Raw genomic sequence first — 19,082 nt, 5'->3', positions numbered from 1 at the left:
AAACAAGAAAAATGATTTAGGCATTTTATATATTCTGATCAAAGACTCAGTAAATGTACAGAATAAAAATAACACCAAGTTAGCTGAGTGTAATGTAAGTTCTGTTTTGGTTCAAGTTAGTTTGTCCAGATCATTCTAAATGCATGTGCATACATACCGCCCAAAGAATATTTCCAGGATGTGCAAACTATCAATAACATGTTGAGACGACTTGATATTGCTATTTCCAATTGCAAACTTGAATTTCAAACAAATCCAAGAAACGCGAATGACAGATGGCCTATTTCTGATCAACAGGACAAAAACGCAAGAAAAATGTAACCCTGAAAACATCCTTAGCATCATATCAGCATAGAGTCCATCCATACAGTGAAAAATGTACAAATCAAGTCGTGATTAAGAACTGTGTTCAATGGAAGTAGGACCCTCCACCTTGCATAAGGCATCACAGCTGGTATAGCTGCCAGCAAAAAGTTGACATCCAACTGCTGCTTCACTGCTCATATCCTATCATTATATTATTAAAATCACACAAGTTACACAAATGAGGGGAAACTACAAAACCATAAGAGGGACAAAAACAGCACATACATCCGTAAGCAAACACAGAATAGTGTCAGTTCAGCCTCTTAAGAATGGAAGAGGGCGAGGTTAGTTTGTGATCAGAGCTGAGAGTCTCGTCACTTGGTTTTCTCCTCAGAGTATCGCTGCTGCTGACTCCGTTGTCGTCGCTTGGCGTAGCTCTGAGCCATGGAGTTGATGATAGAGAAGATAAAGTAACAGACCATGACCAGAACCACCTTCTCAAAGACCCACGACAGCCAGTTCTCACTCTGCAGAGACATGCATACAGAGGAATATTACTCTATGGACACTAACACATTACAATTTGTATAATCTTGCCAATCAATAAAATCACATGCTTTGTCTCAACATAGAAAGGATGGATGATGGTAGTAGTGCTCTTACCGCCGGGGTGCCTTCTCCGGTGTGGTGGTGGAGTTTACTCCTCTGCGCCTCCAGGTACTCACTGAAGGGCTTCTGTATGGAGGGACCTACCCTCGGCAGAGACCTGACACAGTGGCAGGGCAAGGACATCCACAGGCAGGGGAGATGAGAGGAGGGGAAGAGAGAGGCAAAGACAGAGACATGATTATATCCCAGAGTACTTACCATACCAGCAGTATCCCTTCACATGGTAAAAGAATTAGGCTGTGGAGAGGGAACCCTTGGGCCATAGGACCAGGGTTTAAAGAGAACAGTCCATTGCTCAGGATGTTGAGAGTTCCATTTCCATTTCTAGTTAGGCTTCTAGCTGGGAGTTCACACTGCAAGTGTAGTTACTGGGAGCACGCAGCAGAATGAAGCGAGGCAGTCCTCCCCATCGTTCTTATTTATCCCGGCGGTTCCTATAGGAAACCAGTCTGAGCCCAATAACCAGGAAGTGACTCAATATGCTGTCATCACAGCCTTATGGGTGGAAACAGAACAAACTAGGCGTGTTCATCAATATGACTGTCCATATATGGGAGATAGCACAAAGGATTAGATCACTGTGGGTCACCCAGTTCTTAGGTGCTCTTAAGATTATAGTTAGAGAATGCAGACAATTTGACTGGAAGAGAACCATCAGACCATGAGGTACTATAACTTGTACCTTAATAAATCCACAATCATTTGTAGTTGACTGCACTATACCAAGAATAATTGCTATAGTCTAATCAATGTATCACAACCATATTTAAATAGAATATAAATACAATCAGAGTTTAGTTTTAATTCAGGTGTTAATATAAACTTCCACATTTAAAACTTGACTAAACCGTTTCAAGACTATTTACTATCAGGAGTAGAAAAGTTAGTCAACTGTAATCGCTGATCTTAAGAAAGGGGGCGGCAGGGTAGCCTAGTGGTTAGAGTGGTTAGAGCGTTGGACTAGTAACCGGAAGGTTGCAAGTTCAAACCCCCGAGCTGACAAGGTACAAATCTGTCGTTCTGCCCCTGAACAGGCAGTTAACCCACTGTTCCTAGGCCGTCATTGAAAATAAGAATTTGTTCTTAACTGACTTGCCTAGTTAAATAAAGGTTTAAAAAAAAAAAAAAATTATATATATATATATATATATGGCAAGCCCATTCCCAGGCTAACTGACTGAAACAAACTGCTACAATTACAAAAAGTCCCAATTCAGCATTCAAGCACCAGTGTAACCTCATAGCGAGTCAGACCAGTCAATTGCAATGGTAGCAAGCAAGGGTTCTTTCTCATGCAACTAATTTTAACTGTGAATAAGACGTCACTATAAACTGATAGGGCGGCTCACAATTGGCCCAGCATCGTCCGGGTTAGGGGAGGGTTTGGCCATCATTGTAAATAAGAATTTGTTCGACTTGCCCAGTTAAATAAAATCATTAGTTGCGAGTACGATTTTAAATTAGATTTGTTAATGATAAAAAAATTGTGAGAAGAAAGAGCCAAGGAAGTTGTTAGATGTGTAATATGGAAGTGATTTATTGTTCTTAAATAAACCCTGCAGTTATTTTGTTTCCCGGCTGCTGTCGAGCAGATTCTGGTGCAGTCAAAGCTAAACTGCTGTGAGTCAGAACAGAAGACATTCCATCTGAGAAGACCCCACAAGGCTGGCTGACCACCTATGTGGGGGATTAGTTTCTGTGTAAGGGAAATACCCTTAATGGAGGGGGCAAAACACACACATCTGACTTTGATGTTATGCTTTTGATGCCATTTGTTCAGAATGAGAATGATCAAACCATCAGCAAAACTGGTTTCAAACGTATAATCCTAAATTCATTCAACCGCTGCAAATTTACAGTATCAATCTAATGTTTGGACACCTACTCACTCCAGGGTTTTTCTATGTATAGATTTTTATTTTTATTTTCTACATTGTTGAATAATAGTGAAGACATCAACTATGAAATAACACATGGAATCATGTAGTAACCCAAAGTGTTAAACAAATCAAAATATATTTTATATTTGAGATTCTTCAAAGTAGCCACCCTTTGCCTTGATGACAGCTTTGCAAACTCTTAGCATTCTCTCAACCAGCTACACCTGGAATGCATTTCCAACCATCTTGAAGTAGTTCTCACATATGCTGAGCACTTGTTGGGTGCTTTTCCTTCTCTCTGTGGTCCAACTCATCCCAACATGCATATCACATACACTTTGACATGTAGACTTAAAAAAAAAAGTAGATTAAAAACAGATTAGAATATTATTCCAACTTTGGCCTCTGATCCAATTCTGATCCGAGTAATTGTTTGATATTGTGATGTGATTATTACGTAACAAAAGGAGAAACAAAAAGTGTGGAGCCCTGCCCCCATTAAAGCACAGAGGAAGGATGCTAACCGGGCAAAGCACCTCTTCATCTATACGCATACATTAACAAAGACACATACTCACCCGATCAGAGACACCATCTGTTCCACTATGTGCTTGCTGAACGTTATGATAACAAACAGTTTCTGTGGGGAGACAAATTAACCAACTGGGTGATTAGTGATCAGTCTCAGACAGACACAGTGAAAACCTGAGTCATCATCTGCACCGAGGTGGGGGATATATCCTATGTCTGCTTTGAACACGGTGACACATGCCATCCCAGCCAAGTCTGGACAGTAAAAGACCCTTGAGGTCTGAGGAGAAAAAACAAAGCATCCCCCGGACCCTGGTCCTCCTCAACCCTGTAGGGCTTTGTCAGAACTGGTGAGATCACTGGCTGGTACCACAGATGGATTGGTCTGGTTAGACGGCTCAGCTCTCACCACCACAACTCAGAGACACAGTCAGTCTCGCACCGTCTGGGAGTAGATTAGTCACCGTGGCAGACTCAACAATACAGCCGAAAACTAAGAGTTTGATCTGGTTTACAAAAAGCAATGGTTCTCATTAAAGTGCTCTCCATACTCATTTCATCTGGAATAGTCTTCAATAGTAGCACTAAAAGTACTTCAAAAACACAGAATTAAGTACAACTAAAATATTTACTTGTATGTGCATCTTGATGATGGCTTTCCCAATAAGAGTCGCTCCAAAGAAGGTCCAAAATGGTACCAGGAAGTGTCCACATGTTATACCAGCAAGGTCAAACAGAGGATTAGGGATCTGAAAGACAGGTCTTAACATGTCAAAATATATCCTGTAATAGAGTGCATTCGAATTCTACCTTCATTGTAATAACGTCATTGTAACAAAAATACACTACATGGCCAAAAGTATGTGGACCCCTGCTCGTCAAACAACTCATTCCAAAATCATGGGCATTAATATGGAGTTGGTCCCCCCTTTGCTGCTATAACTGCCTCCTCTCTTCTGGGACGGCTACTCGCTAGATGTTAGAACATTACTGCGGGGATTTGCTTCCATTCACACAAGAGCATTAGTGAGGTCGGGCACTGTTGGGCGATTAGACCTGGCTCACAGTCAGTGTTCCAATTCATCCCAAAAGTGTTTGATGGGTTGAGATCCACACCGATCTCCACACCTTTTCTGAATGGAACTTGCTTTGTGCATGGTGGCATTCTCATGCTGAAACAGGAATGGGCCTTCCCCAAACTGTTGCCACTTGTTGGAAGCACAGAATCGTCTAGAATGTCATTGTATGGTGTAACGTTAAGATTTCCCTTCACTGGGACTAAGGGGCCTAGACTGAACCATGAAAAACAGCCAGAGACCATTATTGCTCCTCCACCAAACTTTACAGTTGGCACTATGCATTGGAGCAAGTAGCGTTCCCCTGGCATCCGCCAAACCCAGAGTCGTCCGTTGGAACTGCCAGATGGTGAAGCGTGATTCATCACTCCAGAAAGCGTTTTCACTGCTCCAGAATCCATAGGCGGCGAGCTTTACACCCCTCAAGCCGATGCTTGGCATTGCACATAGTGATCTTAGGCTTGTGTTCGGCCATGGAAACCAAATTCATGAATCTCCCGATGAACAGTTATTGCTGCAGATGTTGCTTCCAGAGGCAGTTTGGAATACAGTAGTGAGTGTTGCAACCGAGGACAGGTAATTTTTACGAGCTACGCACTTCAGCAGTCCCGTTCTGTGGCCTACCACTTCACGGCTGAGTTGTTGTTGCTCCTGAAGTTTCCACTTCACAATAACAGCACTTACAGTTGATTGGGGTAGCTCTAGCATGGCAGAAATTTGATGAACTGACTTGTTGGAAAAGTGGCATCAAATGACGGTGCCACGTTTAAAGTCACAGCTCTTCAGTACGGGCCATTATACTGCCAATGTTTGTCTATGGAGATTGCATGGTTGTGTGTGATGTACACCTGTTAGCAAAGGTGTGGCTGAAATAGCTGAATCCACTAATTGGAAGGGGTGTCCACATACTTTCAGCCATGAGTGTACAATATTCAGTGATGCGCTTTAATAACAAAGGCCTAAACTTTAAAACAGTATAAGATAAGAGTGCAAGTCAAGTCAAAAGGTTGCCTGCGATGTAGTTTTGGATTTACCGAGGCACAGGCTAGAATCCCAAAGAATCCCACTTTCTGCACCATGTTCTGCACTCCCAGTTTTGCTCGAGTAACAAAATCCTGAAAACATCATTCAGTTTACAATCAAATAGAAATGTATGCTTCACACATTAAACAACTTCTACAATAATATCAATAATGATACAGTATAACCAAAATAAAAAGCAAAAGTCTAATGTAATTCTGAAAAAGGAGTTACTTGATAAAGAATTCATGTGGTATAGCACATGCTAATCAGACGGGCTATTATCTTTTCCTTTGATCTATTTTAGAAGCTCTGGTAAAAATCCAAGTCAAGAGTTGTTGGCAGAGAGCTATTGAACTCATTTGATCTGATTGATACACACTACAAAGGGGGGTGCAATATTGTGGTTTCATGTTGAGGGTGAAAAAAAACAACATTTTGTTATGTTACAGCCTTATTCTAAAATTTAGTAAATTGTTTTCATCCCCTCAATCGACACACAATACCCCATAATGACAAAGCAAAAACAGGTTTAGATTTGCAAATGTATATATTAAAAAAAATCTAATTTACATAACTATTCAGACCCTTCACTCAGTATTTTGTTGAAGCACCTTTGACAACGATAACATCCTCAACTCTTCTTGGGTATGACTCTACAAGCTTGGCACACCTTTATTTGGAGAGTTTCTTCCATTCTTCTCTGCAGGTCCTCTCAAGCTCTGTCAGGTTGGATGGGGAACATTGCTGCACAGCTATTTTCAGGTCTCTACAGAAATACCTTACAATGACCCTAAACACACAGCCAAGACAACGCAGGAGTGGCTTCGGGCCAAGTCTCTGAATGTCCTTTTGGCCCAGCCAGAGCCTGGACTTGAACCCGACCGAGCATCTCTGAAGAGACCTGTAAATAGCTGTGCAGCGACGCTCCCCATCCAACCTGACAGAACTTGAGGATCTGCAGAGAAGAATAGGGGAAACTCCCCAAATACAGGCGTGCCAAGCTTGTAGTGTCATACCCAAGACGACTCGATGCTGTAATCGGTAATAGGTACACTTCAACTATGACAGACAAAATGAGAAAAAAAATCCAGGAAATCATATAGGATTTTTAATGAATTTATTTGCAAATTATGGTGGAAAATAAGTATTTGGTCAATAACAAAAGTTTCTCAATACTTTGTTACATACCCTTTGTTGGCAATGACAGATGTCAAACATTTTCTGTAAGTCTTCACTAGGTTTTCACACACTGTTGCTGGTATTTTGGCCCATTCCTCCATGCAGATCTCCTCTAGAGCAGTGATGTTTTGGGGCTGTTGCTGGGCAACACGGACTTTCAACTGCCTCCAAAGATTTTCTATGGGGTTGAGATCTGGAGACTGGCTAGGCCACTCCAGGACCTTGAAATGCTTCTTACGAAGCCACTCCTTCGTTGCCCGGGCGGTGTGTTTGGGATCATTGTCATGCTGAAAGACCCAGCCACGTTTCATCTTCAATGCCCTTGCTGATGGAAGGAAGTTTTCATTCAAAATCTCACGATACATGGCCCCATTCATTTTTTCCTTTTACGGATCGGTCGTCCTGGTCCCTTTGCAGAAAAACAGCCCCAAAGCATGATGTTTCCACCCCCATGCTTCACAGTATGTATGGTGTTCTTTGGATGCAACTCAGCATTCTTTGTCTTCCAAACACGACGAGTTGACTTTTTACCAAAAAGTTATATTTTGGTTTCATCTGACCATATGACATTCTCCCAATCTTCTTCTGGATCATCCAAATGCTCTCTTGCAAACTTCAGACGGGCCTGGACATGTACTGGCTTAAGCAGGAGGACACGTCTGGCACTGCAGGATTTGAGTCCCTGGCGGCGTAGTGTGTTACTGATGGTAGGCTTTGTTACTTTGGTTCCAGCTCTCTGCAGGTCATTCACTAGGTCCCCCCCGTGTGGTTCTGGGATATTTGCTCACCGTTCTTGTGATCATTTTGACCCCACGGGGTAAGATCTTGCATGGAGCCCCAGATCGAGGGAGATTATCAGTGCTCTTGTATGTCTTCCATTTCCTAATAATTGCTCCCACAGTTGATTTCTTCAAACCAAGCTGGTTACCTATTGCAGATTCAGTCTTCCCAGCCTGGTGCAGGTCTACAATTTTGTTTCTGGTGTCCTTTGACAGCTCTTTGGTCTTGGCCATAGTGGCGTTTGGAGTGTGACTGTTTGAGGTTGTGGACAGGTGTATTTTATACTGATAACAAGTTCAAACAGGTGCCATTAATACAGGTAACGAGTGGAGGACAGAGGAGCCTCTTAAAGAATAAGTTACAGGTCTGCTAGAGCCAGATATCTTGCTTGTTTGTAGGTGACCAAAAACTTATTTTCCACCATAATTTGCAAATAAATTCATAAAAAATGCTACAATGTGATTTTCTGGATTTTTTTCCCTCATTTTGTCTGTCATAGTTGAAGTATGATGACAATTACAGGCCTCATCTTTTTAAGTGGGAGAACTTGCACAATTGGTGGCTGACTAAATACTTTTTTGCCCCACTATGTAAATATGTGTTTTTTATTATTTGTAATGACTGTCCTGTGAGGATCACAATGGGTCAGAGCAGCTTGACAATGGCTGACAATAACCAAACCCTCTCCCACCCGCAAGGGGGTGACAGCTAAATGAAGTCAGAGTGGGCTCTCTTGCTCTTTAGTATCAACCAAAAGAATGTCTGTTCAGAAACTATTGCCCGCCCAAAACTCTAACATCCAGAAAGTGAACAACGGAACGCTATTTCTAACATAACGATGTGGGAAATGGTCAGTGGGGAACTATGGAAAACGAATGTAATATTGCTTTCCATTTTGTGATGTTATTAAACTGGATGGACCAAATAATAGGAAATCTGAAATCAACGTTAAGTGTGCCTTTTTCACCCCCCCACCATTATGTTGTAACAAGCCATCATATCTTTCAGCCCACTAGGGAGCTTTGTCTCATAAGTGTGTGTATTCTGTGTTATTATATAGTTAGATAGTAAATAAAAATGATTAAACCAATTTGTGTAGTACTGAATAATGCGTAAAGCAGTTTTTTTTGCAGATCCAAGGTCACGATCGTTTAAGAATGAATATTTGATAAGAGGTAATGATTAATAAGATGACTGTTTATTGATGTTATAGTTAGACCTTTACAGTTTAATTCAGGAGATGGTAATGCTAAACAACTTGTTCCATGATGCCCCAAATCCTAATGAGTTAATTCGTTACATGATTAAAAAAATAAGACTATTTTTATTTAAATCTAGCAACAATTAAACATTTGATTAAATGACAGTCATCAGATTAATGAAGTAAAGTCACAAAATATTTGCAAACATTTCTAAAAACGTATTTTTGCTTTGTCATTGTGTAGATTGATGAGGGGGAAAAAATGATAGAATAAGGCTGTAACGTGACAATGTGGAAAAAGTCAAGGGGTCTGAATACTTTCCGAATGCACTGTTACCCCCCCCAAGGGGCAGTCATGTTGTCAGTAGCCTGTTCACATTGCCTGCCCCTCAAATGAAAGGATCATGAAGATAAATGCCTCTGGGATGATTACAGGGGAGCTTGTTTCACCGTGACTCACTCCACAAGCAATGACCTTACTGGAAATGGTGGGAGGGGCTTTCAGAGAAGTCATGTGATAACTGGAGGCCAATCACAGGCCAGAGAGAAGTCCGTAGATAGTGATGGACAGTTAAGTAGAGTCAAACCCAAAAATCAAAGACTGAATGAGAGTATTTAGGACTCCACAGGATTTAGATGGAATGGGGCATTCAAGGGGCAGGCTACTATACTCAAGAGGGGAAAACAGAGTCCCCCACTCACCTGAGCAGTCTCTGCCTGCCCCAGCATCTCCTCAAACTCCTCATAGTCTTCGTCATCTGGGTCTGCTCCAGATAGCCTGGCTGCTCGAGCCATGAAGTAGGGCGGCAACTCCCCAATGGCTGTGCCTGCACCCTGGAGAGACAGTCACACACAGGGTTAGCTTAGCACCGATTCATACCAGAGTCAGGCATAGCTCTATGGTGGATGTCATAGTTGAGACGTGATGTCAACCAATTTTGAGCACTAAAGATGCCCTTATTGTTCTAAACCCAAAAGGACTGGTTTCCCAAGGAACAGATTAAGTCTAGAACAATTTCAAAATAAAAAAAACTTTTTAATGGACATTATCCATTAAGCGTGTGTTTTTTGTTGTCCAGGACAAGGCTTAATCTGTGTCCAGGAAACCGCCCCATAGAGTTCACTAGAACGATGAACCTAGACTTTAGTTGAATAAAGACATGTTTCCTCACCCACATACAGGCCTCCAGCCGGACCTTTGAGATGATGGACCAGAGTGAGATGCTGCCCTCCATTCCTCCTGCCTCTGGGCAGATGATCTGGTCTGGGTAGGGGGGCTCGGGGAAGTCTGTAGAACCACACTCGTACGCAGCCAGGGTGACTGATGCTATGTGTGGACCCTGAGAGCCAGAGGATGGATGGGCATTCCTTAATTCAACTGAACATGGACAGTTGAGACACACTAGAGCTGGGATGATAAACCAAAAATTACAGACATCGCCTTCTTACCGAAGCATTTTGCTTACATTGGTAATTCTGTGATTTTGCTACACAACGTTCATATAGATTGTTCTAAAACTATTATTTGGTCAACAGTAATAGCCTACGCATTGTTGGTCCCTGCCGGCTGCCGACTCACTACCTCTCCCCACTGTGCGCACGGAGGAGGGAGCGATGTATTCTGAGAAGCACAAGAAAACAGTGCATTCGGAAAGTATTCAGACCACTTGACAATATCCACATTGTTACGTTACAGCCTTAATCTGAAATTGATTAAATTGTTTTTACCCCCTCAATCTACACACAATACCTCATGACAAAGCAAAATGTTTTTTTTTTTTGCAAATGTAAAAACAAATATCACATTTACATAAGTATTCAAACCCTTTACTCAGTACTTTGTTGAAGCACATTTGGCAGTGATTACAGCCTCAAGTCTTCTTGGGTATGACGCTACAAGCTTGGCACACCTTTAATTTGGAGAGTTTCTCCCATTCTTCTCTGCAGATCCTCTCAAGTTCTGTCAGGTTACTGCACATCTATTTTCAGGTCTCTCCAGAGATGTTCGATCGGGTTCAAGTCCGGGCTCTGGCTGGGCCACTCAAGGACATTCGAGACTTGTCCCGAAGCCACTCCTGCGTGTTCTTTGCTGTGTGCTTAGGGTCATTGTCCTGTTGGAAGGTGAACCTTGATCCCAGTCTGAGGTCCTGAGCGCTCTGAAGCAGTTTTTCCATCAAGGATCTCTGTACACTGCTCTGTTCATCTTTCCCTTGATCCTGACTAGTCTCCCAGTCCCTGCCGCTGAAAAACATCACACAGCATGATACTGCCACCACCATGCTTCACCATATGTATGGTGCCACGTTTCTCCAGACGTGACACTTGGCATTCAGGCCAAAGAGTTCAATCTCAGTTTCATCACACCAGCTAATCTTGTTTCTCATGGCCAGAGTCCTTTAGGTGCCCTTTGGCAAACTCCAAGCAGGCTTTCGCCGAAGACGTGGATGTCGATTAAGGCAGCCCCCGCACCGCTCTGATTGAGGGGTTGGGTTAAATGCGGAATACACTTCAGTTGTACAACTGACTAGGTATCCCCCTTTCATGTGCCTTTTAACAACAAGTGGTTTCCATCTGGACACTACCATGAAGGCCTGATTGGTGGAGTGCTGCAGAGATGGTTGTCCTTCTGGAAGGTTCTCCCATCTCCACAGAGGAACCCTAGAGCTCTGTCAGAGTGACCATCAGGTTCTTGGTCACATCCCTGACCAAGGCCCTTCTCCCCCGATTGCTCAGCTCAAGGAAGAGTCTTGGTGGTTCCAAACTTCTTCCATTTAAAAATGGAGGCAACTGTGTTCTTGGGGATCTTCAATGCTGCAGAAATGTTTTGGTAGAAATGCAGAAATGTCCCCAGATCTGTGCCTCGACACAATCCTGTCTCGGAACACTACAGACAATTCCTTCGACCTGATGGCATGGTTTTTGCTCTGACATGCACTGTCAACTGTGAGACCTTATATAGACAGGTGTGTGCTTTCCAAATCATGTCCAATCAATTGAATGTACCACAGGTGGACTCCAATCAAGTTGTGCAAACATCTCAAGGATGATCAATGGAAACAGGATGCATCCGAGCTCAATTTTGAGTCTGATAACAAAGGGTCTGAATATGTAAAGAAGGTATCTTTATTTTTAATACATTTGCAAATATTTCTAAAGACGTGTTTTTACCTTGTCATTATGGGGTATTTTGTGTAGATGGATTTTTAGTTATCAATTTTAGAATTCGGCTGTAACATAAAATGTAGAAAAAGCCAAGGGGTCTGAATACACAGTACATACACAATCTATGTCTCAATTGTCTCAAGGCTTAAAAATCCTTCTTTAACCAGCCTCCTACCCTTCATCTACACTGATTTAGGTGGATTTAACATGTGACACCAATAAGGGATCATAGCTTTCACCTGGGCAGTCGCATGGAAAGAGCAGGTGTTCGTAATGTTTTGTACACTCTGTGCATGTGTGAAATGTATATATATTATTTTTGAATAGCCCCCCCCCCCCCAAAAAAAGCAGCCTGCACTTGAATAGCGAACAGAGGAAGCGCTTCCCTCAGTTCCATTTATAATATGCCAGGTAAGCTACGCCAGTTATAAGAGGTTTAATGTGATTACAATTTAAGAGTTGAGCAATAAATATAGTAGCACAAGAAAGCTGGGATCCTCTTAAATATTGGCCAGTCAAAACTCTGTTTTCAAACTCGATTGTGCAATGACTGCAATGATAAATTACATGTTTCACAACTCTGTAGGCTAAAGGCTATGCTTAGACATTTGGCCACTAGTTGTGACACAAACCTTATCAAAACATATAGGCCTATGGACTAGGATACATGATGCATGGGACTATAATTTGCCTTAGACTCCACACGCCGGGCATCATTCACAAGTGATAATCAATATTCTCACCCATTACACTGTCAATTTAATCTGGTCTACATGTATACTAAACAATGTCTGAAAATAGTTGATTGAGAATGGGTCATTATCAAGCACGTGTCGGAACAGACGCAGAAAAATAAAGACATGTCATCCATATGCACTTGAATAGCGAATGGAGGACACTTTCTGGCGTTTCATTTTCATATCAGCCATGTAGGCTCCTCCAGTTGTAAAGCGAAGCAATGTGCTTAATATTAGGAAAGTTGAGAAATAAAGTCAGCCTAGTCTAGAGAAAGCTGATTGGATCCTCTTTTTAAATGGAGACCATCAAAACACTGCGTGAGAAAACAATTGCATAACCTATAGAAATGTTGCACAACATGGGCTTATAGGAACACATTTAATTCCATGCATCACCCAGCTATGAGGAGCTGGTTCTCGCTGCCCAACAGGTGATCATATTCCCCTCAAACTGAATGCCAGGGCTCTTATGAAGTGTTTGATTTTCGATTGCATTTGCAGCAATGTCAGAGTGATTCAAAAATAAAATAGCCCAGCACATCATCGGAGCCAAGCCATCTGACATCCAGGACCTCTATACCATGCGGTGTCAGAGGAAGGCCCTAAAAATTGTGAAAGACTCCAGACACCCCAGTCAGATGGTTCTCCCTGCTACCAAACAGCACCGGAGAGCCAAGTCTAGGTCCAAGAGCTAAATAGCTTCCACCCCCAAACCATAAGACTCCCGAACAGCTAATCAAATGGCGACCCAGACTTTTGTGCCCAGTTTATCAAAAGTTTTTTAGACTTAGTCCAAATAGAAAAACTGGGCCCCAGAGGTGAATGGCAGTTCTATTTGGACCAGATCTATAGAAAACGGAACACACTGAAAGAATGAGATAGGATGTATGAGGCCACCCACTGGACAAACTGTGGATATGTATTAATTTTCTGGCAGTGGTGAATCAAATGATGGAAATAGCCTGTGCACAAAATGTGTCCCTCTAGGTCAGAGGACAAGCACAAGCCTGTAAACCAATAAACCGCAACTACAATTTTTGTGTTGGTCTATCGTGCTAGTTATGGAACAACAAGCAGAGCTAACAGGCTCACAAAAACATCCAGTCACATACTGTACCAGCGTTCTCAAAAAAAAAAGTAAATACTATTGTGGACTACAGGAAAAAGAGGACTGAGCACGCCTCCATTCTCATCGACGGGGCTGTAGTGGAGCAGGTTGAGAGCTTTCAAGTTCCTTGGTGTCCACATCAACAACAAACTAGAAAGGTCCTAACACACAAAGACAGTCGTGAAGAGGGCACGACAAAGCCTATGGCCCCTCAGGAAACTAAAAAGATTTGGCATGGGTCCTGAGATCCTCAAAAGGGTCTACAGCTGCAAAATCGAGAGCATCCTGACTGGTTGCATTACTGCCTGGTACGGCAATTGCTCAGCCTCTGACCGCAAGGCACTACAGAGGGTAGTGCGTACGGCCCAGTACATCACTGGGGCTAAGCTGCCTGCCATCCAGGACCTCTATACCAGGCGGTGTCAGAGGAAGGCCCTAAAAATTGCCAAAGACCCCAGCCATAGACCGTTCTCTCTACTACTGCATGGCAAGCAGTACCAGAGTGCCAAGTGTAGGACAAAAAGGCTTCTCAGCAGTTTTTACCCCCAAGACATAAGACTCCTGAACAGGTAATCAAATGGCTACCCGGACTATTTGCATTGTGTACCCCCCAACCCCCTTTAAAAAAAACAATTTTTACACGCTGCTGCTACTCTCCGTTTATCATATATGCATAGTCACTTTAACCATATCTACATACTACCTCAATCAGCCTGACTAACCAGTGTCTTTATGTAGCCTCGCTACTGTATATAGCCTGTCTTTTTACTGTTGTTTTATTTCTTTACCTACCTATTGTTCACCTAATACCTTTTTTGCACTATTGGTTAGAGCCTGTAAGTAAGCATTTCACTGTAAGGTGAAAGGTACCTGTTGTATTCAGCGCACGTGACAAATAAACTTTTATTTGATTTACCGAGATACAGCAGGCTTTTCCAATGTCTGAGTGAGAGAAGTTAGCTTACATTTTTGATGTCACAGCTGACAGGCAAGGGAAGGGTGGTTCTCTTACTTACCAGGTATAGTAGGAAGGTATGCAGGCCAGTCCCAAGGCCTACTGAGGACAAGATGCCCAAACCTACCCAGTAGGCACACCACAGGAACCTCTTCTCCAGGTACTGCACATACTGCAGATGAGAACAGACATGAGGGGGGAGACCGTAGAGAGAGCTTTACGCTTTTGCATGGACAAAGAGCAATAACACACAACTTCACAAGACATTAATCCCTAGGAGAAAACATTGGAGACTTACAGTTGAAGTCGGAAGTTTACATACACCTTAGCCAAATACATTTAAACTCGGTTTTTCACAATTCCTGACATTTAATCCTAGTAAAAAGTCCTTGTCTTAGCTCAGATAGGATCACCACTATTTTAAGAACGTAAAATGTCAGAATAATAGTAGAGAGTGATTGATTTCAGCTTTTATTTCTTTCATCACATTCCCAGTGGGTCAGAAGTTTACATGCACTCAATTAGTATTTGGTCGCATTGCCTTTAAAATGGTTTAACTTGGGTCAAACGTTGCGCGTAGCCTTCCACAAGCTTCCCACAATAAGTTGGGTGGATTTTGGCCCATTCCTCCTTACAGAGCTGGTGTAACTGAATCAGGTTTGTAGGCCTCCTTGCTCACACACGCTTTTCAGCTCTGCCCACAAATTTTCTATAGGATTGAGGTCAGGGCTTTGTGATGGCCACTCCAATACCTTGACTTTGTTGTCCTTAAGCCATTTTGCCACTACATTGGAAGTATGCTTGGGGTCCATATCCATTTGGAAGACCCATTTGCGACCAAGCTTTAACTTCCTGACTGATGTCTTGTGATGTTGCTTCAATATATCCACATCATTTAATTTTCCTACCTCATGAAGCCATCTATTTTGTGAAGTGCACCAGTCCCTCATGCAGCAATGCATCCCTACAACATGATGCTGCCACCCCAGTGCTTTACAGTTGGGATGGTGTTCGTCGGCTTGCAAGCCTCACCCTTTTTCCCCCAAACATAACAATGGTCATTATGACCAAACAGTTCTATTTTTGTTTCATTAGACCAGAGGACAATTCTCCAAAAAGTACAATCCCCATGTGCAGTTGCAAACCGTAGTCTGGTTATTTTATGGCGGTTTTGGAGCAGTGGCTTCTTCCTTGCTGAGCAGCCTTTCAGGTTATGTTGATATAGGACTCATTTTACTGTGAATATAGATACTTTTGTACCTGTTTCCTCCCGCATCTTCACAAGGTCCTTTGCTGTTCTTCTGGGATTGATTTGCACTTTTTGCACCAAAGTACGTGGAGTGGATGAAAAACGTGTTTTGATGACTCCAACCTAAGTGTATGTAAACTTCTGACTTCAACTATGCCAAGGATAGTGATGGAAAATTAGGGAATGTGAACAATTTACACAATAATAACACATTGGTCAACATACATCCAAAGTACTGGCCTGAGCATCAAGTAAAAAAATATCGCACAACACATCTCCTCAGGTGACCTTTCCTCCAGGAATGCAGTGCATCTGAATAAACAGTTACTTATCTTTAACCATCCCAAATAAATAAATTACAGAGGAGATGAGTTTGTTTATCTCCTTCCTTACCTTCTGGTGTGCTCCCTCAGTGGAGTATGCAAGGGAGAAGAGTGAACACAACACCAGGAACAAGAACACTGTCCCCCTTCGTCGCCATAACCTGCAGAGGGGAAGAAGTGGAACAGTTTGATACAGCTACCAAATGGCTAGACTGGTAGAGTGTTACTTTAAACACAACAGAACTGAGACAGCTTTCAACTAATCAGTTGGTTTATAGTTTTACTGTCAAGTAGTGGTGGTTTACTTTAATGTCCACTCCTTTAGTGTGATGAAGGTTTCCAGGAGGAAGTAGTGTAGTGTGATGATAGGCCGCCTCCACAGCACCAGAGCGAGACGCTCCTCCCTATCTTTCTGCCTCCTCTCACTGACCACAGAGTCTGTAGATACAGGAGCACACACGTGAGGTCAGATTAATCTATAAAAGTAGCTTAGTATAAAAAAAAAGCCATAGCAATATCCCCTTAATTTGATGGACATAGGCTAGCATAAGCCTTTGATAAAGTCATGTCACTTTGTCTAGGCCTAAGTAGGAACATAACACTAGCAAATGGTGGAGTTCACTAGTCTAGACCTTTGAATCAAGTATAATAGTTTTTTTTCTAAACTATGGAATTAATAAGTACACAACTGTTTGGGAACCATTCTGGCAATACTGTAACGTTGTAAGAAGAATTCCCAAGATAACAATTTGTGCATTGCTGCATACCTTTAACAACACAACCCTTCTCCTTCCTTGGTAAAATTGTTAATCCGTTTTCCATAAACACAGGCTAATGCTGGTTCACTTGGAGAAGTTTCACAACCAACCTGCAAAATATCCATTCGGTTTGTCTTTGGTTCCTCGCTTCTGTGGTTGTTCACAGCTTGCCTCATTCGTCGCCATCTCATTCACTTTGAATCGACCAGAAAACACAAACACATGACCATCAAATATGTTGTATTGGGTTTTGGCCTATATCAAGTGTAGGAAGAGCATTAGTTAGTTATTACTTGTCACTGACTGACAATTAGTGGCAACATCTCCCACGCGCTAACGTTAGTTAACTAACCGGCATGCATGCTAACAAAACAGTTGATAGCAAGTAACCTTTATTCACGACTCCAACTCCATTGGATTACATTGACCGGCTGTGTAAACCACCTTGGGTTCTCGTTAACTAGCTAGCAAGTAAGGTGTGTAATAGCTAGCTAGCGGGCGTGAGTTAATAAAAACATAACTGGTTTACTACAATTGTTCAATGTTTATAACGATGAATTATAAACTACAGTAAACTATTGCATGTTCACGTAGCTAGTTAATTAACAAGGTGACGTTAGCTAGGTAGTTGCGACACTGGGAAATATAGGCTATAACCATTGAAATGTTTGGATCAATTTACTTCGGTTGTTGTCTTGAGACGTAAAATACTATAATGTCGAGACGTAAAATACTGTAATGTCAAAACGTTTCACAGTCGAAAATGTTACATACTATAAACAAAGATTCATTTGTTAGGTCACACAAATTGAATGAAACAAGCTCATACCCCAGAGCGTCTTCTTCCTGAAGCCGTGGCAATCACTTCCGGGCAAAACATTTCCTTCCAAATCAAATCAAATCAAATTTTATTTGTCACATACACATGGTTAGCAGATGTTAATGCGAGTGTAGCGAAATGCTTGTGCTTCTAGTTCCGACAATGCAGTAATAACCAACAAGTAATCTAACTAACAATTCCAAAACTACTGTCTTATACACACAAGTGTAGGGGGATAAAGAATATACACATAAAGATATATGAATGAGTGATGGTACAGAGCGGCATAGGCAAGATACAGTATATACATATGAGATGAGTATGTAAACAAAGTGGCTAGTGATACATGTATTACATAAAGATGCAGTAGATGATATAGAGTACAGTATATACGTATTCATATGAGATGAATAATGTAGGGTATGTAAACATTATATTAGGTAGCATTGTTTAAAGTGGCTAGTGGTATATTTTACATCATTTCCCATCAATTCCCATTATTAAAGTGGCTGGAGTTGAGTCAGTGTGTTGGCAGCAGCCACTCAATGTTAGTGGTGGCTGTTTAACAGTCTGATGGCCTTGAGATAGAAGCTGTTTTTCAGTCTCTCGGTCCCAGCTTTGATGCACCTGTACTGACCTCGCCTTCTGGATAATAGCGGGGTGAACAGGTAGTGGCTCGGGTGGTTGTTGTCCGTGATGATCTTTATGGCCTTCCTGTAACATCGGGTGGTGTAGGTGTCCTGGAGGGCAGGTAGTTTGCCCCCGGTGATGCGTTGTGCAGACCTCACTACCCCCTGGAGTGCTTGTGGGCGGAGCAGTTGCCGTACCAGGCGGTGATAGAAGTTTGTGAGTGCTTTTGGTGACAAGCCGAATTTCTTCCAAGTAAAGGTCCTCTTTACATTATTATATATTCATCAATATTGAAATGGTTTCTGAATATTCATAAGTGATAATTGCATTACTGTTACTTTAAAAAAATGATGTGCCCTTGAACGTAGAGTTGAATCTAGCCTTTGATCATGACTAAGTTCCATTACACATAAGAGTAATTTCGTGAAGTTCTGTTAAGCCGACCGAGGCTCGGTCTTAACATTAACTTGCGTCGCAAGCGGTACGGGTTTGGAAGCACAAGACCTACTTTTTCATGTCAGCGATAAATTGTTTTCAAAAAAACTAAAGGTTAAATTGATACGCAGCCGTATATGTTTAGGGTTCCCACACGGCCATATCTCCATGTTACATTTCGTGTTTATGATAGACATTGGTACCACTTGTGCTAATTAGCCATCTAGCATGTACTGTACACCTGTGTGTAACAAAACGCC

The 19,082-nt window shown here is 42.1% G+C and overlaps 1 protein-coding gene across 2 annotated transcripts; it reads right to left on the bottom strand.

The window, feature by feature from the left end:
- Positions 1-10: 10 nt before the first annotated feature.
- On the bottom strand, positions 11-18,560 carry LOC118402909 (vacuole membrane protein 1-like). Of its 2 annotated transcripts, XM_035734452.2 has the most exons (13): positions 18,395-18,560; positions 17,767-17,820; positions 17,048-17,131; positions 16,485-16,617; positions 16,250-16,340; positions 14,669-14,779; positions 9,818-9,985; positions 9,348-9,479; positions 5,497-5,577; positions 4,019-4,135; positions 3,434-3,495; positions 970-1,072; positions 11-833 (listed from the first exon to the last, which is right to left on the bottom strand). In XM_035734452.2, exons 3-13 carry the CDS (start codon positions 17,121-17,123, stop codon positions 681-683), a joined length of 1,227 nt encoding a protein of 408 aa, XP_035590345.1. In that variant the 5' UTR covers positions 17,124-17,131; positions 17,767-17,820; positions 18,395-18,560; the 3' UTR covers positions 11-680. The 2 variants fall into 2 exon arrangements, with proteins under 2 accessions (XP_035590345.1, XP_035657291.1); XM_035801398.1 differs by lacking the exons at positions 17,767-17,820; positions 18,395-18,560 and adding an exon at positions 17,620-17,756.
- Positions 18,561-19,082: the final 522 nt, after the last annotated feature.

This window comes from Oncorhynchus keta, chromosome 1, assembly GCF_023373465.1.
Source record: "Oncorhynchus keta strain PuntledgeMale-10-30-2019 chromosome 1, Oket_V2, whole genome shotgun sequence".
Lineage (NCBI taxonomy): Eukaryota > Metazoa > Chordata > Actinopteri > Salmoniformes > Salmonidae > Oncorhynchus > Oncorhynchus keta.
The sequence above is the reverse complement of the archived record's forward strand: the minus strand, read 5'-3'. Positions and strand labels throughout refer to the sequence as shown.